General features: G+C 47.4%; 1 protein-coding gene across 2 annotated transcripts in view; it reads right to left on the reverse strand.

The window, feature by feature from the left end:
- LOC149355846 (mitochondrial-processing peptidase subunit alpha) overlaps nt 1–23,753 on the reverse strand; it is a 59,414-nt gene extending 35,661 nt beyond the window's left edge. Inside the window, exons 1-6 of one of the 2 annotated variants that reach the window (XM_089584020.1) lie at nt 23,686–23,753; nt 19,027–19,241; nt 14,018–14,097; nt 10,149–10,231; nt 5,932–6,034; nt 2,726–2,818 (exon numbers count right to left, since the gene is read on the reverse strand). In XM_089584020.1, the coding sequence (XP_089440146.1) occupies nt 2,726–2,818; nt 5,932–6,034; nt 10,149–10,231; nt 14,018–14,097; nt 19,027–19,241; nt 23,686–23,741 (630 nt within the window). In that variant the 5' untranslated portion in view covers nt 23,742–23,753. Of the gene's footprint in view, nt 1–2,725; nt 2,819–5,931; nt 6,035–10,148; nt 10,232–14,017; nt 14,098–19,026; nt 19,242–23,351; nt 23,529–23,685 lie in introns of those variants that run through there. The other variant, XM_089584019.1, reaches the window with a different exon arrangement.
- Between the last annotated feature and the right edge of the window lie 271 nt (nt 23,754–24,024).

Genomic DNA, 24,024 nt, shown 5'->3' on the forward strand with positions numbered 1-24,024 from the left:
TAGTACCCGACAATGATGAATGTTGCAACAAAACTTGAGAACATTCAATTCTGTGAGCTGACCAGCCCCTGGACAAGGACTGTGTTGTGTTTGAAATGCACTTCGATGAGAGGTACAGTCTTTGTCAAAAGTAACCAGGCTGCATGGTTTTCTTCTCATTCGTATAACAGAGCCCTCACGGCTTCCCTAAAGATAAAAAAGTTCTTTGAAGGTGAGAACAGGGGTTCTTCTTACCATACAGAGATTTAGGTTTGGTTTGGTTTATGGGGTTTAACGTCCCAAAGCGACTAAGGCTATGAGAGACGCCGTAGTGGAGGGCTCCGGAAATTTCAGCCACCTGGGGTTCCTTAACGTGCACTAACATCGCACAGTACAAGGGCCTCTAGAATTTCTCCTCGAAAGAAATTCAGCCGCCGCGGCCGGGATCGAACCCGCGCCTTTCGGGTCAGCAGCCGAGCACCATAACCACTGAGCCACCGCGGCGGCATACAGAGATTTAGAGCTTGAGGGCTGGCATAACAGCTTCAATATACGACTGAGAAGAAAAAACGTGCAGCCTGGTTACTTTTGACAAAGACTGCACATACTTCACAACTGCAAGCACGTAGTCAAGGGTAAAACAGTAGAAATTCCATGTGATCACCCTTCTTTGACGGCCAACGTGATTCCCACACTGTTTCCAAATCATCAAACGAAAGTGTGGCACCCAAATGACTCAAAGACGACTGTTTTCATGAGGAGGACCAGCACAGCATTGGAGCAGATGCCACATCTGCTTCATATTGCTACAGCAACAACAGAGGTTTAGAAGACCTGGAGCAATACCAAACGAAATCCCCATGGCGGAGCCTAGCCTGCATGTGGAAGACACCTCACTGCTGACAGCAGCACCACCGTTTTCTCCTGAGTTGGTGTTACACTCTCTGGCCAGAGAGTGTAACACCAGAGAGTGTAACACTTCGAATCAAGATACGACCGGCACAGCAAGCAATCGTCCAAAAAGCATTACTCAAACTTGAATTGCACGATGAAGTGTCACCCCCCCCACCTCTCATGAGCGCGTAATAGCTGGCGTGATGCTAAGTGGAGGGCCACGAATTCTGAAAAATAGTATGGGTACACAGTTGTGTTCCGCTTTTCTCAGCTTCGCGTCAGCCGGTAGTTATCGGCTGTGCTTCAACCAGCCAGCCAAGCACAGCTGCGCGGTGTGCATCGAAAGTCCTTTTTTGTTTTTCCTAGAAGGCACCTCGACATTCCAACTCCAACATGTTTCCAACTCCAACACGTTTCCCTCGCTGCTTTCCATGTGGTGTCCTCCGTTCTTCCAGAGTGCCAAAACTGTGCCCTCGTCCAGCACCGTTCGCAGTTTTGCATGGTGGAGCCTCCTCAGGTGCGACAAGACCACTTGAAAGGAAGTTTCAACGCTACCACCTCGCACAGTAATGCTTCGATGCTCCCGACAACAGAATTACGGCGATGTGAATAGTGCACTGCACGGGCTCAGGCCAGCCCAAAAGCCCGGGCCGGGTCAGGCCAGGACATGATTTGTTTTGCCGGGCCTGGGCCGGGCCTGGGCCTGAAGTTGCGGGCCCGGGCCGGGCTCGGGCTTAAAGCTGCGGGCCCGAGCCGGGCTTGGGTCCGTACAGAAACGGCTGGTGTCCGACTTTTCATTCACTATTGCAGAGTGAAGTACACAACTGCGGCATTGAAGCAGCAACACGGATGAACTATGAGTTACAGTACATGCTCAGAAAAAAACTAAGCTTTATTCATTGACTTATTTTTCTTATTTCCACACTACGTTGCAGTAAGAGTAAAATTCAACCGGCCTTAATTGGCCATTGATCGTTCGTCATCCCAAAACATACCTATACACTATTAGAAATGCATTCGGGAAGAACATACTACTTTAGGACGCTTATAGCCTTTAAACACATACCGTGAAATACTCAAGGCTTTCGGCTTGTCGTTTCTGCTGAACGGCGACCAGTTCGGCTATGAGCTCAAACTGTGAGATCGCGCTCACTAAAAAAATGTCATCTTACTGCCTGCTAGGCAGCTTTAATATTTATACTTTGCAGCTGGCAGAATATAACTGATTAAAATCATGGGGGAATGCGGAACGCGTGTATGCGGCCCTTTTTATTTAGCACTTGGAACTTCCGAGTTTATCTTTGCCCACCTGCACGAGATCACTGTCCAAAAGACGGGCCTGGTGAGCACTACTCTTAATCACTAGTCCTTCTGGGTTAAAAAGAACCAACTTTCTGCAAGCCAAACTGTGGTTTCACAAACTTTGTCGGCCAGTTCCTTATCGGTGTAGTAGCACAGAGTGAGCAGTATACCTCAACCGTTACTGTGAAACGGGCCGGGCCGGGCCGGGCTCGCTAGAGCGACAATTTAGTGGGCCCGGGCCAGGCTCGAGCTTAAAGCCACGGGCCTGGGCTGGGCTCAAGCTTGAGGTCATGGGCCCAGGCCGGGCTCGGGCCTCAGACTGAGTCTCGTGCAGTGCTCTAGATGTGAATGGTTTTTGGCCGTATTTTGGGCGACGTTCGATAATTCGACCTTTCGATAACTCTGAGTCACTTGAAGTCTGAATTAACGCGGTTTTACTGTAGACTTCAAAGCTGCTAGTAGCACTCCTCCCCCCGTCCGCACCCTTCCTCCCGTGCTGTCCAAAAAGTTGGTGCTCCCTCCCTGGAGCATGTGGAGAGAGTGCACTCACAGCGTGGATCATCTCGAAAAGCAGCTGCTCCTGGTCCGGCTTGGTGTCAATGTCCTCCAGCTCAAACTGGATGGTCTGCCGCGTCTTCTCCACCTGCGCAGGAACGGACACAGAGTCGTCCCTCATCAACGCGTGGCTGGGGGCACATTCACTGCCAGCCTCTGTGCTCGCATTTCGGACGCACGGCAGCACTGCAACATGCCTGGAGCAGAAGCAACACAAGCCCATGGCGGCAAATGCAAAAGCTGCAGAAAACAGAAAATCCGGTGCTGGGAGCGTCTACTCCAGTCATGACAAAAATACGATGCCAGAAGAAGGGAGATGTTGAAAAGAACGTCTTGGCCCACATTAAGTCAGTACTATCAAGTAAGCTGCTTTTGTTATCAGTTCACTTTAGTTCATCACAGATTAAAGTACAATTAATAAATAAGAGAAATAAAATATTTTAAGATTTAGTTCAGAAACTTGTTACTGAAATAGTTTTGAGACAAGTAGACCTGCTTGGGTTATTACTCTCACATTAGGTTTGGTTTGGTTTATTGGGGTTTAACGTCCCAAAGCAACTCAGGCTATGAGGGACGCCGTAGTGGAGGGCTCCGGAAATTTCGACCACCTGGGGTTCTTTAACGTGCACTGACATCGCACAGTACACGGCCTCTAGAATTTCTCCTCCAAAGAAATTCAACCGCCGCAGCTGGGATCGAACGTGCATCTTTCGGGTCAGCAGCTTAGTGCCGTAACCACTGAGCCACCGCGGCAGCACATTAGGAGCTGCAAGATATCATGAAATCTCATTAAATTGACCATCTGTTTAGTCAAACTGACATTTCAGTCCCATCAATATCGGGTGCATTAAAAGGGCATTAAAAGGGAATACTAAGTCTGGCTAGACTGATAGGTTTAGCATCTCGTGATAGCTAATACAGTTGAATCCCGCCACAACGAAATCGGCGGGGCGTACGAAAAATTTCGCTGTCGCGGAATTTCGTTGTCGAGAAATTGACGAGTCGGGCTGATCCCGGGCTGGCGTTGCATATGTCTCCTCGCCCAACGCCGCCTCTCCTCCTCCTCTTCTCTTCTCGCCCAACGCCGCCTCTCCTCCTCCTCTTCTCTTCTCGCTCAACGCCGCCTCTCCTCCTCCTCTTCTCTTCTCGCCCAACGCCGCCTCTCCTCCTCCTCTTCTCTTCTCGCTCAACGCCGCCTCTCCTCCTCCTCTTCTCTTCTCGCCCAACGCCGCCTCTCCTCCTCCTCTTCTACGTTCCTTCTTTCACCACCTCCTCTACTTGCCTCCTCCCCCACATCGTTTCGAGAGCCGTCGGGCCTCATCGCATCTGCACCGCTGCGTGCTACCACGGCGCTCTCGCGGGCTTGCTGCCGCCGGCGGCGACATCCTAGGAATTCAGCAGAGCAGAGACGCGACGAGACCACGCTAAACGGTGCACACACAAAGGAAGAAATGGTGAAGCGGAGTGGGCTTCTTCCTGCACTCTCGCGTTTTCCTTTTTTTTTTTTTTTCTCCGACAGGACACGAAGCTCCGCCCACCGATGGCTCCGCCCACCGGTCCACACAGACTGCCTGAAACGCGCTCGGTGCCTAGCAGACGACGCGGCCACGGAGGACGCGGCCGAAGACGCTAGCAGATGGCGTGCGCTGGCGCATTTTACACGCGCTTTCGAGAAGCCCCTATTCGCTTGGAGGCCGCGAACGCTTACCAGCCAACACCGCTAGCAAGTGATCATGACGCGCTTTCGTGCTTGACAGGAAACCGCGAGCACCATGGCAGCGAGCTACATCAATCGAAGAAGCCCAGCAAAGAGCCAATGAGCGGGGCGTGACGTCACTTCAAAAATCACGTGGGCATCTGGAGAAAAAAAAAAAGCACACGAGGGTGTGCGCGAGGAGGATGTGCGATTGAGTGCGCGTACCCCCCCCCCCCCTAACAGTCTGCGATGCAAAAAAATTAACGGCGGGAACGGGAAAGTCGCTCTTCAGCACTCAACTTCTGAAGAAAGACAAGACGGAGGGGCCACTCACCTGCGAAAATTCGCAAAAAAAAATTCGTACAAGCGAACACGTGCTCGCAAAGTACTTCGTTTTTGAGGAAATTTTAATACATTAAGTCCTATGGGGGTTTCACGGGGAATGCAAATTACTTCGTTGTGGCGAAAATTTCGTTGAAGCGGCGTTCGTTGTACCGGGATTCAACTGTACGTCATTTCTACTGAAAAGAAAGCTTTCATAATCCAGAAAATTGAGTAGAAGTGAAATACATGAGGCATGGCTGCTCATGGATTTGTACAACTGTGGCTGTGACATGTCTACAGTGGTTTCTCACAAAACGCTATTTGGCCATCGCTGTGTAATTACCATTGAAACACAAGGAGAGCAGTGTGGCAAGTGTAACCAAGAATGTGAAGTCTCATAACTACAACAGCAAAAAACAGACAACGGACAGAAAGGCTAGATGCAAAAACGAGCGTTGCATCTTTTTCCTTGCATTCTGAGCAGTGGAAACCAGGGTGACTGAAATTCTGGTGACAAGGCAGCCATGATGAATGTGTTGCTGCGTTGTGTTTTATGGCCCATACGCACATGAAGACTGCAACTGAGTTGCCAACATAGTAGGAGTTCAATCATTAAACACCAAACATATCTTTCCTGAGTGCCGACTCTATAATGCTGCATGCGTTTGAACGACACTTCACGCTTGCCTTTTTTGTGTTGCTTCATTTTTGGACAATTCAAAAAATCTCTTAATTCGAATATTTTACGCCATCCGACTTTCGAATTAATGAGGTTTTACTGCAAGTACAACAAACACAGATTTTTCTCCTGCTGTCTGCGTGAGTTGAAAGATAAAATGTCTTTCAAACAAGTTGGCAATCGGGAACCATTCATTCCGTGTGAACACCAGCAGAAACAGAAATTCCCTCCAACAGTGTCAAAATCTGTGACAAACACCAAAGATGCACAACGACGCATGCAGCAAAATGTAATTTGCAGCTGTGCTAGGCCAAATCAGCCAACTAAACATCATCTGTCTACCAAGACTCAGTCACAAGGCAGTGTCAACCACCCATTGATGGCAACAACACCTCGCGGGCAGTTTCCACGTGAGCACAGTGTTGATGCTACCTCCCGTCGGCAGGCTTCCTGTATAGCCGAAGTAAGTGATTTCCCTGAACAACCAGAGAGTGACACTTGCCTCTTCCTCCCTGAACAGCGGCCGCAGCACCACGTCACCGAGGAGCTTCATCACAGGGTCCAAACCCCGAGCATCTGCCGAGGCAGCATAGATCATCGTGTCCCTGAAGATGGGCGAGAAAAGGGTGAAACTTGGCCTCATGGCTACAAAAGGCAGCTCACTCCAACACTGTACCATTTCCGGGGGGGGGGGGGGGTTCATGCACTGGTTACAATAGAGCACTACAGAGCAGGACAAAGCAGCTACCTCATGTACGGGAAGCCCCATGCAGAGAAATAAGAGAAAAACACAAGCTCATAGTCTATAAAGACGCCTCCTGAATAGGAGCACTGGAACCCATGTTCTCTACAAAACCAAATATATATGTTGACCTAAAAACTAAGAAGCACTGATCGAAACTGACGATTTCGCTTTAATGCCACAAGGTCATCTCCAGCCAAAGAGTGCCAAGAACATCATTACACATCACCTGTGGGCCGAGTTTTACAAAGAAAGTTTAATGAAAGCAGTAAAAGCGTACACGGCCTAACAGCTGCGAGTATGAGTGGAATTCATAGCCTACAAAGATGGCAAGCGTGACAATATTACACTAAAACCTGGTCAATTTAGACTTCAAGGGAGTGGAAAAAATGTCCGTATAATTCAAATGCCAAACTATCGAATGACCTCCAAAAACTGCCGAAAACATTGACGTAAAAGTAAAATTTATAATATATTTGGTGAAAGTGTGGCCAATGCTTACCTCCTTTTAATACGAAAACTGCACAACAGTGATTTTTTGCAGTCTCGTCGTATGTATTTCATGCACACTATTGGGAACACTATTTCATGCACACTATTGGGAACACCGGAAGCCGAACTGCTTCATAATGGTAAGCGTCTCCACGCCTTCTTTCAGTCTGCAACGCAGTAGTCACATGTGAGGACACTTCACTGCACAAACAGAGAACAGCACATGACGAGCATGGAGTTTCGGCACGCTGGAAGAACGGAAATACCACATTGAGAGAAGCGAGAGAAGTGCACACCGACGAGGGAGTGGCCTTAAAAAAAAAGAAGAAATATCGCCAACAAAGCAACCGTAATTCTAACCGGTGTGCAGCTCAGCTGGCGGGCCGATACGTGCCGCCCATAGCAGCCATTACTGCAGGCTGGCAGCGAAGCTCAGCAAACGAACTATGCGACTGGACTTTCTTTGGGCCTATCGACAGGTCACTGCTGATCGTCATCACACCTGTCATAGCGCACGTCAGAGGGGTGCTACAAACAATGTAATACGCAGTTCAGGCCTGAGGACAAATGTCTGGACAATCACTTGTCAGGCAGGTCATATCTTGACAAGGTGCCACTTTGGGAGCCTGTCCGAATGAACTGATGCCACACCCGGAGCATCCCAACAAATGAGCTTCCATGCATGGGCGTACAGCTCCTCTCACACCTAAGAGGGAAACTGGAAGCACATGACGACTGCGCTTTGCGAAGTGCTGCTGCCGACAACCGGAGATAATGGGTGGCACAAGGCGCATGTGCAGATAAAGTACTCGGCCAGACTTATTGCGCACGCACCTTCACTGTCGGTTCTCGCCAGCTGTCGGCAGTAGCGTTTCGTGATGTCCGCGGTCACAAGCTGCCAGTTTCCCTCTTATTGTGAAAGGGGCTGTACAAGGGCGTTTAGCGGGACTCTGGTGGCAGTGAGAATTATTCGAATTTCTGAATAAACGGGGGGTGGAATTATCTAGGTAAGTCCATGGGGGCGTACAAAATGGTCAATGGTCAATAACGTTCAATAGATGCCCACAGGCAACCTACACCACAGTCCTTGTCTGTGCAAGAACTGCAAGGCCGTCCCTCAGTGGATATTAAAACCAGCTCAGCCTTCAGCACTAGGAGAGAGAGACAGTCAGTGGGAGGTCAATAACAGCAGGAAATCCCAAGCTGGAAGCCCACATCTGGTTGAAATTAAGCAGCTCTCTCCAGCGGAAGCTAATACGAGGTCACCACATCAAAGAAAGAGGGGTGTGACAGTATTGTAATCCGAGCGACTCAGGTAAGTGGTGTCTCTTTTTACCCTTGATCTTGGTCATGCAACCAAGACGTGGACAACACGCCACATGCAACTGAGACATAAGGATTGTCTAGGACTAAAGTGGCCGCCACGGGAGCAGTGCAGGAGGAGCACATGCATGCCACAACTTAGCTCGCTCTGCGTGCGTTCCCTTCTCGCTGCTGCCTCCCTTCCAGTGAAAGTTGCTCAGGCAGAGCAAGAGCCATGACAGAGCATTGAAAGCATTGTGCACATGTAGAACACTCACAACACTCACAAAGCCTGCCTTGCGAATTACAAAGAATGTTGCGCTTACACGCTGCATTTGGGTGCTATGTTAGCCAGCTGACATGGTTTTTTTTTTATTTTCCACGGCAGTACAATGAAGAACATAGCACATGGGTTCGACTGCATTTCAATCCCATCAGTACTCAGTCTTAATTTTTTTGAACCGGCAGAGAATTGCAGCGAGACTGGGATCTGAGCTACAGAGCACCTGTACACAACGTGGATACTCTAACCTTTACACCACTGGTGCATGCACTTTGCTTTTCCGCTCTTTGCTCATTAAGGCGCTCCGCCAATTTCACCTCACCCGACACAAAATTGCCTGCCTATACATCCCTCGTGTGACCAATTTTAGAATACAGTATAATATGCTGGTTCCCACACACAAACAATTTAATAACCAAATTAGAAAACATACAACGCAAGGCAAATACGTTCATCTATAACAAGTATCGCCGCCACGAGTCACCATCCGAACTTCTTACCCAGGCTGGTCTTAGCACTATTAGTAGTCGCGCCAAGCATACACGCCTCAAATATATTTATCTTCTCGTCTGAAACCTTTAAAATCAACAGTGAGAGTTACATCTCCCACTCAACTCACCGCAGCACTAGAACACAATACTCCAAGCATTTAATCGAAATACCGGGCACACAGCAACACTTTTAAGTATTCATTTTTCCCCCAAGCAGTCCGTGAATGGAATGCCTTACCTGATGACGTGGTCAAGTGCCCGTCCCTGGAAAGCTTTCCTTCCCAGCTATCAACTGTACCCTGACTGCAGAATGCTCTTGATTTGTTACTTTTGCCCTCCTGCAAATGTTTTGTGACTTATGATCTCTAACTGTAGTTTTGTTTCCTTTGTTCCGCTGTGCCAACTAGAACTGTATAACAATAATTTAAGAGTACTTTTCTTACTGTCGTTTTCTCCCCTTGTATAACATGCCCCAATCCTGCAGCAGCCTCGGCATGAGGCTAGCAGTATGTACTAAATAAAAAATAAATAAATAAATAAAAACCGAGGCACCCCACCCATAGAGTTTCTTACTATTACCTAGAGGGAAAGCTGGCGGCGCTGCACTTCAGCCACCATGGACGCTCAAAGCATCATGGGGCGGTGAGCTACTTGTTGCGGCACAGTCGTAGTTTTTGGGGAACACGGAGTGGCACTACTAAGATGTTTCATTCCGAAAACGCTGTTCGTGTGTGCGCAGATGACTTTCGCGCGAACGCAGTGTGCAAAAACCATAGTAGTAAAAATGCATAGACACACGACGCCAATAAAAGGTTTCACTTTTCTGAAATGCCATTAAAAACCTCTTATAGGGTTTAAGCAACAACATTTTTTTTGAAAACATATTTACTTTTAAAAGTGCGCCTGTTAATTACGAAAGATTAGTTTTTATAGTGTTCATTACTAGGCCAATAGGAGAGCAAGTCGTCTCTTATTTTGGGCAAACTTTGCACTTAAATGCTTTTCTGCTCGTTTGTTGCAATCATTAGACAAGATATTGAATGTTAGGACGTTTGTAGTTATCAAACAGCTTTACTTTTCTATTATTTTTTGGCCAAAAGTTGCAGTTCCGCAACAAGTAGCTCACCGCCCCATGATGCTTTGAGCGCCCGTGGTGGCTGAAGTGGTCTCGAGGGGTCGCCATGCAAACTCCCATAGACGGGCTGCCAGCTTTCCCTCTAGGTAATAGTAAGAAACTCTATGACCCCACCACACCACCAGGGGTTCCCACTCGAAAGCAGGGGAATGTATGTTTTCAGAGGAGCCCCACACCCTTTCTCTCTCGTGGTGCATTGTGCCCAAGGCAGTGAAGAATGCACAGACTGGGCCCACTCAGCATGCCCCACCAATCAGTGGCCGCAGTCACTTGCCTGGAACCCTGGCAGTCACAGATGCCTCCCTGCTTTTCCAGCTCCTGCAGCACCGCATCTCGGTCCCTGAACTCCCTGGTCGACTGCACAGGAGGGAGAGAGAGACACCGCAGTGCGCTTGTACCCTCCTGACAAACCCTGAAGCTTCACGCACTTCCAGTCTACCGCGAGGACCAATGGATTCCAGCTGGCACACTGCTCACTCTGCCCAGACAGGTCACCTTTCACACCAGTGGGCAGCACAAGCAACGCTCAACAAGAAGAACTGCAAAGCACGATCAACGAGTCAGACAGGCAGAGCAGAACGCTGGGACTAAGAATTAACATGCAGAAAACCAAAGTAATGTTCAACAGCCTAGCAAGGGAGCAGCAGTTCACAATTGGTAGCGAGGTGCTGGAAGTGGTAAGGGAGTACGACTACTTAGGGCAGGTAGTGACCGCAGATCCGGATAATGAGAGGGAAATAACTAGAAGGATAAGAATGGGGTGGAGTGCATATGGCACGTTCTCTCAGATCATGAATGGCAGTTTGCCAATATCCCTGAAGAGAAAAGTATACAACAGATGTATCCTACCGGTACTCACCTATGGGGCAGAAACGTGGAGGCTAACAAAGAGGGTTCAGCTTAAGTTAAGGACAACGCAGCGAGCTATGGAAAGAAAAATGATAGGTGTAACGGAAGCAGGCAGAGTGGGTGAGAGAACAAACGCGGATTAGTGACATCCCAGTCGAAATCAAGAGGAAGAAGTGGGCTTGGGCAGGGCACGTAATGTGAAGGCTGGATTCCAAGAGAAGACAAGCACAGCAGGGGCTGGCAAAAAGGTAGGTGGGCGGATGCGATTAAGAAGTCTGCGGGGATACGATGGCCGCAGCTTGGTTCGGTTTGTGGGGTTTAACGTCCCAAAGCGACTAAGGCTATGAGAGACGCCGTAGTGGAGGGCTCCGGAAATTTCGACCACCTGGGGTTCATTAATGTGCACTGACATCGCACAGTACATGGGCCTCTAGAATTTCTCCTCCAAAGAAATTCTAGCCGCCACGGCCGGGATCGAACCCGCGTCTTTCGGGTCAGCAGCCGAGCACCATAACCACTGAGCCACCGTGGCGGCTGATGGCCACAGCTGGCAAAGGACAGGGTTAATTGGAGAGGCATGGGAGAGGCCTTTGCCCTGCAGTGAGCAAAGTCAGGCTGATGATGATGATGAATCCTCAGCACTTTCTATGCCTAAGCATGCTACAAAGGGCCCTTCAGTGCTGAACGAATCAGCTGGTCCAGCTACAGAGTATGCAAACACTTGGTTGCAGAGCAGTAGTTGAGGCATGCAAAAATTCTGGCGCACACCACCAACTGCTCTCTAGAAAGCGAGTCTGCTGTCTGCTGCTGCATGAAATTGGCACTGGCAGTCAAGGAAATGCACAGTTTCACTGAACTAGGTCTGCACAACATCTGCACTGGCTTGACAGAATGGCATCATGCAGATGGTGCTAGGCTGCACTCCTGAAATGAATGGCAAAGTTCAGCACAACGGCAATTAGTCCAGGTACAGCAGGCAAATCCAAGGGACCTCCTGATGAACGAGACTGCCAGCACCACCGCTGCCAGTGCTTCCCTTCCAGTGCGGGCAAAGCAGATAATTCGTTTGTAAATTATCATTTGTAACTCTGTTAAGAAGCAGTGAATTTTGGTGTGCGACTGAAGAGCACGACACGCAACTTTTCTTTGTGAGCACGGGAAGCTTCACATATCCAGAGTGTATTGCGAACCACCCCTCGGTTTTGTCTTTTTTTTTTTTGGGGGGGGGAGGGGGGGGGGTCATCTGGATATTTCTTTTAATGGTATAGTAGCAGCACTGAGGCTCAGGATGATGTCAGATACTAGTCTGGTTTTAAGCTCAACGATGAATAAGAAACCAGCCCAGCACAACAACTGCTGTCCACACTGCAGCACTGCTGCTTTCTGCCTGCTACCACTGTAGTAATATTTTGCGCCACCCAAGATGCAACACGGATGTAAACAGTAGCATGGCCTCTATTTGCTCTTTCTGTCTACATTATGCGGCCAGGAATCGGTACCACCCTCTCTACAAGTACAGCTGATCTGCCCAAAAAAAGAACCTGGCCCCCCTGCATGGCACTGTGCAGTGAAGCCAACGGCACCCGTGTGGTGAAGGAGGCAGGAGACAAGGCGTAACAATGTAATCAGGCTCTTTTTCTCAACAGCGGCAACAAGATTTCAGCCCACAGGAATAAGTATGTTTGGATGCTAATCCTGACCAAATAACCTCGATTAAATCCGATGACGGGTCAAAAAAGGCTGCAAATGCACAGGCTTGTCTAATGCCTTGCTCATTTCCAAGAACTCTGTTAAATTCCTACGACTGCATCTCTACTGGAGTAATGCCAGCTTGATTTCAGGTCTTCTTCACAGGTTGATGTCCGAAAGGCATCTTGCTGTTCTTCTGTGCTTACTGGATGTCTGTATACATCTTTCAACATTAAGGAGCTCTTTCCCACAGTGACATGTGAGCCTTGGTTATTGAAGGGCTTCTTTGGTAGCTGAAAATATTATTAGGGTGCCACTCTATTTTCATGCGTAAGCTTTAGTAGCTTTAATTCTAAACATTTTTCTGCACAAGATACCTATTAGCCAGTGTCTTCTTTCTCGATATTCGTGTTTCTTTCCAAGTTTCCCTGTCAGCAACACTTTATTTTTACAATTTACGATTTTCCTTGTGGATTACAGTTCCATATTTTCTTTTAATGTCTACTAATCAGAACAACATTGATGTTGGTAGATGTGTTCGTACTTCCCAGCATTTTCCAATCAAAATATTTGGAGAAAAAATACCTTTTGTAACAGCTCCAAAGAAACGGCGCTTTCTGTAAGGCATCAAATATTTTTTTGCAGTTCAAGTTATTTGCCAGTGAAAGCATTGAAACTTTTAGGTGCCTTATGCAATAAAGCAGGCAACATTTTGTACAGTTCAGAATTTCCTAAACATTTCTTTTTGCATTATAAGCCTAACATCATAAATATATGTCATAAATATAAGCAATATTTTCACCCAAGTCTGTACTAGAGAAAAAATATCACACTACCATCTACTATTTCTAGTTGATATGCCTACTATCAAATTAGTACATCTATTTAGGTTTATTCCTTTTTACCCAATTTTTTGGGTAAAAAGTAATAAGAAGTACCTACAAGAGATGTGAATTTCTCCCACGGTACGGAAAGAGGTAAGTGCATAAAACAAAACCACCACCCAATGCGACCTCTGTGTGAAAGGTGAGCAAACAGGCAGTTTGGTCAGGGGAACCATTTAAAACCTTCGTCTGGATGATGCCCGTGTTTGCATAGGAATAATACAGCACACTATAGGTCGTAAGCAGATCTAGTAAACTTTGGGCAGCTCTCCTCCAACGTGGAAGAAGAGCGGCTGCCACAGGAATACAGCACAACACAAACAGATGATCGGCTGACTACAGGTGCTGCACGAAATTTCTGAGACATTTTCTTTCTGGAGTGCTTGACAGATGTTTCCATCCAAAAACCCTCCTCATTCCTGCCTGTTTCATTTCTGACTTGTTAACGGTGCCTGCGTGCTTTCACAAAGCCTTCCATTTGGCCGAACAGATCTATTCATTCCATGCAAGTCTACGCTTCTCCAAGCACAGTGTGACAAAGGCTACACAGCAGAAAGCCTGGCATGCAAGCACAGCACTGCACAGTACAGCCTGGTCACGCAGACCACACTTGACATAGTGTAAAAGGCAAAGGTATTGTGAAAAGCCCCTGCAGCACTCCTCGAGACCAAGTGCGGAAGCGATTGTCTGCATTTCTGGGAATGACAAAAGGCCCGCTCACATTGAAGGCCAGCTTCTCCAGAAAGTGGGAGATGCCGCTTGGGTAAGGAGCCTCGTACCTCGATCCGGAATCGATCACCACTGCAATGTGGAAAAGCAAGATGTACCAAGCTATACAGATTAAATGTGACCACTGGTATGTCGCATCCGCAGCGAGTAATACCACAGCTCATTAGTTGTACAACAATGCAAATACATAACTGAGTGCCTCTGTGAATCCCGAACACTGACCTTTGGAAACAAGAAGGAAGTGTGGAACTATGGGCTTGTTAATAACCAAGCATTAGTTTGTGCACCCCAAAAAAAAAAACACCACAGGCGCTACACACGCTGGTGCACATTAAATGTGCGCTAAAGAAGATTCTGAGCTCGCCTTTTTACCGCGGGAACTCGGTCAACACACTCAAAGCATTCATAGAAACCTTTAACTATTGTCCTGTGCGGCTGATTTCCCTAATAAATCAAATTAAATGTCCTGGCTCCCGCCTTTTTTTTTTTTTAACTCACCTCCGGGAGTAGGAGGTGTCAGCGAACACGTGGAGTGCCTTTTAGCCAGTTGCGTGGCAGCTTGCCACTCTGCCACCAGCTGAGTGGCACATAGTAATACACTGAGTGATCTGCAAAAGCAAAGAGTCCCCGCATAGTTTTACTTCCGTGGGCCTAATTTGTGACTATGTTTATTTATTTATTTATTACAGATACCTGCAGCGCCCAAGGGCATTATTGCAGGGGGGGAAACACAATAAATTCTGTTCATTTGGCCGAAAGATACACGTAATAACAGAAATATAATCACACAACTAATAGATGAGGAAAAACATGCACTGAAGGAAGACAACCACGCTCCACAAATAAAATAACACTAATGAAATGAAAAAGACACGCGCAAGACAACTGCGCGCCACGTCACACATCAGATAAAAATGCGCCGAATTGACCTTCCGTGCAGCACTCAGTGACGCCGGCTGGTAGCCTGTTCCACTCATTGATCGTCAGTGGAAAGAACGAGGTTTTGCCTGGAACTAAAGCTATTTATTTACGGAAACCTAAAAAACTAAATAAAAGCGAAAGCAAAGCCGCTGCACAACTGGCTGAAAGGTGCTCTACGCATTGGTTGACTCCTCTTCCTTTCAGAAGTGAGTTAAAAAAAAAAGCGGGAGCCTGGATGCTTGGGTTAGTTTTGTTTATGGAGGTTTAACGTCCCAAAGGGACTCAGGCTATGAGGGACGCCGTAGTGAAGGGCTCCGGAAATTTCGACCACCTGGGGTTCTTTAACGTGCACTGACATCGCACAGTACACGGGCCTCTGGAATTTTGCCTCCATTGAAATTCATCTGCCGCAGCCAGGTTCAAACCCGCGTCTTTTGGGCCAGCAGCCGAGCGCCGTAACCACTGAGCCACCGTGACAGCCCGAGCCTGGACACTTAACCCGATTTATTAGGGAGCAGCACAGGACAATAATTCAAACTTTCTGAGAGTGCCCGTAGAGTGTAGATCGAGTTCCCGCGGTAAAAAGACAAGCTGAGAATCCTCTTTAGTGCACCTTTACGGCACTCACTACTGCAATAAGGCACGACAAATAAAACACGCATGCACAGATCGAATGGGAGCCGCATGCATCATGTTCCACGTGCTTCAGTATTTTAACAGCCATCCTCTGGGCTTTTGGCCATGGCCATTCTGATGGCCATGGCGCTTAATGTTTAGTAACACAGCACACCCACGACTCTCACTTATCGTTCTGCTAATGCAGTGAAACTGACCACCCCTTTCCAAGTCCTCTGGCAAACGGTATAAAAATTAGGACATGGCACCAGCGAATAATATTTTATACAAGATAAACTACACTGGTAGCAAAGTGTGAAGTCGGCCAGCAGGAAGTGCTGCCACTCCTACTATAGGTTTAAGTACCATAGTACTAACGCATAAGCATCCATTTCTGGTAAAGTCGAGAAATTATGCAAAAATGGCCCCTGCGTTATAGGTACAGCTGTGCGCGTTGGGCATCTCTCGGTGAGGAATCTCTCACCTTTTGCCCCTGGTAACTGTGAGACAACCGATCAATACCACACTTATTTGTTCCCCTGCTCCCAACACAAGTTTTACACCAGTAAAAGAGGCCAATGCACCACGTGCAGAAAGAAGACGTCCTCTGGCTCAAGGCACCCTGTCTCACTCAAGAGTTCTCCACGAGGTAAATTAACGGCAGTGTTAAAATTAGCACACACAGTAACGAAGGCAAGCCCCCAAACCAGTGCCTGGCAATTATGAACACGTTTCTATGGTCTTATGCAGAGAAAAAGAAGACGCTGGCAAGTGATGATGGCAATGTGTCAGGTCAGCCACCACTTAAACTACTACCTCGGTTAGTAATACTATCCATGCCACAGGCTGGCACCCTTAAGTGTATATACATGTTTTTTGGGTTTTTTTTTTTTGCTGACCACACTTCGCATCAGTACGGTTGCTTTCTCCCCACATGTTTTTCAAGACTACCAGCATTCTCCAAATTTCATCATTTTCCTTACATGACGGCAAGTAAACATCACACAACTGAGCAAAGCTGAAGGCTTTGGTGAGCTGTGCTAGCACTGCAAAGAGTGTCAGCTTCTACTTCAACAGTGTGGAAAGTAAAACCACGTGTGCAAAAATGTGTTCCTAGTAAAAAAAAATCTAAATGTGCACAAAATGCAATGCACCATCCGCTTGCCTGCCCATCACCTCAACCGCCCGTCCATCAGCCCATCTCCCTCTCCGTTTGTTCGTTCGTCCATCCACAAAAGTGCGTGGTCAACCAGTTTTGTCCCCACGTCAGCCATGCTCGTGTCACTGATGTTTGGCATCTTCGTTTCCAAAGGTGTCGGCAGTATCACAGTGCAATCCGACGAATTTCTCATAGTCTACGGCACCAGTCATTCAGGACAAGATAATGAGAACAAGCTGAACACTGGCCCTAAAGGTCAGGTATGTGCTTTCTAAGCAAAGTTAAAAAAAAAACAGCAAATTCTCGACGAAGGTGATGAGTGGGTTCATTACGCGAGTAAATACAGCAATCTGATTGCGGACTGCCAAGTCAGCAAGGAACTGTATCACCTCCACTGAGCTTTTTCCTAGTTTGTGGTTTGCACAACAACTGTGCAAATTGTGTGAAAAAAACAGTGGCCACAATCACTGTCATCATGTGAGTGACAGACACATTCTCACTTATTACATACTCGGCGAATGTTCTGAACACTATTAAATTAAGTGAATGTACACCCATACGACCACTTCAGCTACGCAGAATGACTGATGTCGTGGGTATATAAAAGCACTGCAGCACCACTCGTGCACGGTGGCCAATTCCACCACTTCTGCCATCATCAAAGATGAGATGAGGGATGACGGCAGTGAAAAGACCTGTGAAGAGATACCACCTCCAAAATCCTACTATGCAAGTCAATCCTACGTCATCCAGACAAGTCCTGCATAAATGAAAATGGCTAAGAAAACAATGTGCAAATAAGAGGAAAATTTTGAAAGCACGCACCTCCTGCTAATATCCAACAATAGAAAGACAATAGAACTATGGAAACCAGTCTGACATAAGCGACCATCAGTTAGTAAGCCATCAATATCTCTCACCAGATGGCAAACTAGGCTTCTGATAGACAAGCCCATTTTAAGTAGAGAAGCTGCATGTTCAGTCGGTTTTTGAGATATCTTCAGTCACTGCGTGACATTCCATGCTTTTGTCCCCCTTCATGCACAAAGGTTTGCAGAAGAAATCTCAACCGGTAGGTAGAACACTAGGCTTTGCTTGCTCACCTGGTTATCATACCACCCAAATGTTTCTTTGTGAGTGCAACCCTGCACTAACATGAACCGCCCACACTGTGAAGCGCTATGACAAACAAGGCAAGAGCGACAAAAAAAAAAGAAGAGAAAAGCTAACAAGGTGCCCAAAATACAGCTTATGCCCAAAACAAACACAGACAAGGTATAGTAGCATTCTGTGATGGTACGGTATGTGGTGTTAAAACATCCTAAATCTGCACATGAGCTAATAGGAATGCTGCAGTGGAGGGCTCGAGATTAACAGCCGCCTGGAATTCTTTACAGTGCGCTGACATCACACAGCACACGGACACGTTTTTGCATCTCGCGTCCACTGAAATGCGGCTGCCATGGCCAAGACACGATCCACCATTTTCTGATGGCTGCTACAAAACTACAGAATATTTTAACACACCTAATTCACATGGAGTAAAGGCGCATCATCACAGCTTCAGCTCCATTAGTCTACGTTGCCAACCAACGTAAGGAGACCCAGGAGTTTAAAAGCTGTACTCCAACCTGGTGCTACCCAATATCTGAAAACGAGATGATGACAATTCAAGTACTCTTATCTTTGCTCGGTCCTAGAAATAGTAGTGCAACACTGCTTGTTGCGAGCATAAAAACAAGAGTCCCCTTTGATATGAAAATGTCTGGTTTCTTCTGCATTTCATGACAAGTGGTCAGTGCTGCATCCTTTCTCACCTCTCAAAATACCAGCTTGCAGACTCACAATGCTTCACCAAAACGCTCGCATTACACCATTTTAGCGAACTGCGCGCAATTAAGAGAGAAATTAAAGGAAGAACAGAAAGTTAAGCACGCACACAATTCATGTGCAGGCACCCTACACGTAAAATCAAAGACGAGAGACAAGTTTACGCCATCGAGTAAGTATGTAATAACAAGGGACCTGGGACCCTAGTAGCAAAAGACAACAGATGGCGAGCCCGCCACGACTGCGATCAGTCTCTGCACAAATGGAAAAGAAGTGCATGCAACAATGACCTAGTGGGCAGATCACCCAGCAGCCTTTGCAAGCAACCTAATCAAGCTCGGCCTCCAGGCAGATTAGGTTGCTTGGTGACCACTGACGGTGACCCCCCCAGAGAGAAGTGCAGCCCGGCGATAAAAGCTACACCAGGCTAGACAGCCGCACTTGCCACACGGATGGAGAACATGCAAAGGTCTCACCGCCCACGGTGCAGAACTGGCCAAACTTGTTCTGTGAGGCAACGCGGAGGCCATTGCCCAGTGTGGTCACCTCGGTGGCATGGTCGTGGGCCGAGGGCACAGCATACAGGGGCTTGGGAAAGCCCGGAAGCGGGTCCGACAATGGGATCCGGGTGATCTGCTCTGGGGTCGGTGTGCCCCTGGTGCACAGCGCACGCCGACTGCCGTGCCGGCACCTGCAGAGGGGAACCCCCAGAATGACGTCACGGCCAAACAGGCGTCCAGTCTTACCAATGCTTTCAGCAGCCCAAAAGGCAGTGCGCTCATTTCATTTGGCGCACCACAGAGCAAAACATGAATGAAAATGGAAGCTAATGTAAACACGCTGATGCAAATTCATGGACAGCTGTGAAACAAGCACTGCAAGCCCAGCACTGCACCCCCCCCCCTCCCCCGTAAAACACTGCCTAGGTCACCATGTTCTGTGGCCAGACAACCACAACGTTTACATCTGAGCTTGTTTCAGGCTTCTGATGTCTCGCAACGAGATGCATACTTTTCAGTGGTGGTGCACCTCTCGAAACCATGCAGACCAAAGCATGCGTGATAGCATGGCACAATGCACTTTCCATACACCACAAAAAGGCCGCATCACTCCTGACAAGCTGAGTCTGTTGCAAACTACCAAGAAACTGAGGAACCACGCCACTTGGAGTACTCCTGCCCAATCCAGTTTTAAAATGTAAGCCTTATCTCTAAGAATTCAAGAGCTCCCAACAACGCCTTGCTAGCCTGTACTAATAATACTGTGATATAAGATGAAAACCAGCTGTTGTTCAAAAAGTGAAAAGAAACACTAACAGACTCATTCATCTGTGCTTTGATACAAGGAGCACATTATACTTCTGAACGAAATTAGGAACCAATTACAAGTCTTGAGTGGCAATTAATATAAACACTAACTAAAGCAGATATGCGATGACAGATGCAAGAGCTCTCAACAAGAAATAGTAATATTTGCTTTGGTTGACTCTTACCAACCCTGTGATGGTGGCAGCCGCAGAACTGCCCTTGCTCATAATGTAGGCAGAAAATGCCACACAAGACACTTTGCAGAAAGAATCATCTCACATCAACTTGTTCTTTAGGATTCTCTACAGTACAATGCACGAGGCACCTGTCTCCCACGAGATAATTAGGTTTTCCAAATTCTAGCATACCAGCAGACCAAAACAATGCGGGCCACTGCATTTTTCTGAGTAACACTTGCAGCGTTCCTCATTTAGCACATTGCTAGCATAACTGCTCTTCCCCATTGCTAGGTTTGATCAATCAACTTCCTAAACACAGCAAACACTGATCTGCCAACAGACAAATTATCATAGACATACAGGACTCAAAAGGCATTCATGCTACACACCAGCCAAGTTTAGTTTAAATGAAACAGAATGTAGAAGGAATGTGACATCAGCACTCACAGGTGCCACACGGGATCCTCCACTGCAGCATCTCTCATAGCCTGAGCCGCTTAGGGATGTTAAACCCCCCTAAACCATGAGCCAATCCATAAGGCACCTTCAGCAGTAGGACAAAAATTGAAAAACAAACAAGCAAAGCAGCAGCCTCACCTCAGACCTCCTAAACACAGTCCAACCTACAGCCCTCTCCCTCTGCAACTTGATGCCAACCAACCCTAAATTTTACACTCAGCAGACAAAGGCCACAATCACAGCGCAAAGTAATGCCTCCTTTATCCCTTGAAGCACGCTATTCCACCCGTCTCATGCAGACAGGTAACAGCTGCCACATGACTTCCAACAGGTACTACTACAACAAAGCACGCACAGGGGCTGTGTTGAGAGCAGGGTTATCGTGGAATGCAGACTTGACAGCAGGGGGGGTACACAAATCAATGCAAAAGGCAGGAGGATATTATAGTTGAAGGAAGGAAAGACCCAAATATTTTTGATTCCACATTTCTTGTTGCTGTAAAGGAAAAATGCTTCCTAGACAATACTGCTCATAAAGTGCTTAAATGCTTCCAAGGTGTTTTTTTTTTCTCTCGTATTGCAACAAGGAATTTCAGGTCTGCATTAATGACAAACCTGCCTTGTGTCTAACCGTTTATTGTAAAACTCTCTAGAAATACACAAAAACCAATCAAAACCAAAGGTTATCGCAGGCAAAACCAATTGAAAACAGAAGGGGACAACGCCCAAGAGAAAACCTAAGAAAAACCAATTAAAAGAAGAAAAAAAAGGCACAAATGGCAGCCAAGCGAAGATGTACGGTGCAATGCAGCGTTTTCTTGCTGCAAGGTGTGTGTGTGTGTGTGTGTGCTGTGTTTTGTCAGGCACAGACATCTTGGCAAAGTAGTGTCATCTGGCCCAGCTGACGTACCCTTGCAGTAAGTTCATTTCTTTTACTGACATCAGAATCACCAATCTACTACAAACTATTGGCACCTGCAGCTGGGTCTAGTGTATTCACACTGGCAAGACTCTCTCATGACAATCCAGAATTTCAGCTGTAGCACACATAGCAGCAACTTTATAATTCAAGTCCAGGACAAACTTGGACTTGCTCCTTTTATTTCAGTCATACAAGTACAAAAGAGAATTACGCTGGTACCAAAGCCACACAGACAAAAAAAAAACACCTGAAAAGACGAGCTTTCAACACTGAAAAGCACAATCAGACAAGAAACTAGTCTTTAACATACACCTACGCACAGTTATGCGACTAAAAACAGTGCGCCCTTTATAACCACATGACTGCGCTTGGGAGCATGTTAGAGCAATTAATCCCTTGATTGCAATTAAGCCAACCTTTGGGACTCCCCTGGGCACATGGAAATAATGAAATATGCACTACATGAAAACTTCCAGCAACAAAGTGCTCAATGTTAAGTGCCAAAACACAAAGCAGCGTTTCTCCAAAGTAAAACCACCGTCCACTAGTGGTGTCACTGCATGCCAGCTTAAGAGTTAGCCCTGCATGCAAGTGTGTCTTTTAAGTCTGAGTTTTTCATGCTCCACTGACCCACCTTTCAATTTCAACGAGCTAGAAAAGGTGTCCAAATAAACGAGGAGCACACGGGCCAGCATCTATCTAGTACCAACCCAGTGACATAACAGCTTTCTGGGGCAGACATGACAAACTAGAGAAGCAATACACACTAAGGTAAACAAAGGACAGCTAGAAAGTTTGCTGTCTTGGCCCACTTAACAGCAAGACCTTCGGGTCTGGCCAGTAAATGGGCAAAGGGCCAAGTTTCAAAACTGAGGGACAGGAAACTGTTCTGTTGATCCAGGGGTGGCTGCTTTGGGTACACACACTTATCGATATCACAATGTACGTGAATGAGAATTCTCTTCATAGTCTGGTTGAAATTTCACCTGCCACAATAACAGGAGTACACACACAAAGTGTTCAGTCCATGTTTTTTTTTAGCGCAAAATGCATGATCATTAACAGCAATGAGCAGATCATCCAGTGCATCCAGTGGTTGCTGCAGTTCACTGCACATACCAGCATGGTGGTTGAGGCCGGGCCAGATGACACGACTTGCCAAGATGTGTGCGCCCTACAAAACAGCGCGCGCACACACACACACACACACACACACGCACGCGAGCACGCACGCACACACGCACGCACACACACACACACACACACACACACACACACACACACACACACACACACACACACACACACACACACACACACACACACACACACACACACACACACCTTGCACACACACCTGCATTGCACCATACACCAGCAAGTAGCAGTGCATACAGCTTCCCCTTACTCACGCTAAAATTTGTTTTCTGCAAGCTGTTGCAAAATCAAAGACCGAGCACAAAGCGTCCAAACAGCTAGAAAAGCTGGAGAAGGTACCCACCCGCCACACACCCACTGTGCGCCTCGGGTGAGAACCTGCAGAGCACAGCAGGCTAACCAGACCGACTTCGCGCAGGGATTCCTTTCTCATTCGTGATGACGCAACGGTCCTCACATTTCATCATGCAACCAGTCATTACGAGTACCTCGAATGACTGACTGCACCCGGAAGCGCGAACGGTAGTGCTGCGCGCACGAACTGAGGTCACAGGGCACAATGCCCTGACGAGAGTAGCTGCCGTCCACGCTCCGGCCGCGGTCGGCAGGCTCGCGCAGGCCATAACCCGCAAGGACTCCGACAAAAAGTGAAAAGGCGCCCCAGCAGCCAGGGCCTCGAGCAGAGTCAGGTAAAGATATCTCTCAGACGCCTCGGCACCAACAGTGCTCGAGGCCGCTTTAGCTGCATTTCGCCTACTTAGAAAGGAAAACCTTACTGCAGGTCCGTTTTCGGGAGATGGTGCAACTTGAAGCAAGGTCGCATTCTCGGACAGGCGGTCAGCCACAGGCTGTGCAGTAGTGAAGAGCGACTTCGCATCTTCACCGTGGTAAACTTACTGGGCGATGTTTCTACACACGGCTCGTATAGGGAACTCACGTGGCGGCTCGAAAGAAGTTCGGCGTCAGGCGAGCCCACCACTGCAAACACCGGCGACGCAAATACCCACTCGCTTGCGGTTACACACCTCCTCAGCGAGCAGCTGAGCTCCAGAGTGAGCAAGAACACACTGCGATCCTTAACGCTTAGGCCGCATATTCTCACAAACTTACCCATTCAGGATATTTCGCAGACCTTTCGGCAGCACACGCGAGGAACCAGACGCCATTTTACTGTCGCCCTGGCGGATTAACCTTCAGAACCGAAACTTGTGTCTTACAAATAACTTGAACCATTTAGTTCATTCTTAAAAAAAACGTTTAAACAAAAATATTTTCATATATTTTATAAAACATAAGCACTGTTAACAATTTATTTATTTCCTTAACAGTTTTATATTTTACTGGCTCACTGCGAGCAGCTGTATGGATGGATGGATGAAAGATAGGAGCATAGAGTTCATGGATAGGAGCGTCCCCTTTGTATAGAAACAGCGCCGACGCACCAGGGAG

The sequence above is a fragment of the Amblyomma mixtum genome, chromosome 3 (genome assembly GCF_055824585.1).
Source record: "Amblyomma mixtum isolate Tamu chromosome 3, ASM5582458v1, whole genome shotgun sequence".
In the NCBI taxonomy this organism is placed as follows: Eukaryota; Metazoa; Arthropoda; class Arachnida; order Ixodida; family Ixodidae; genus Amblyomma; species Amblyomma mixtum.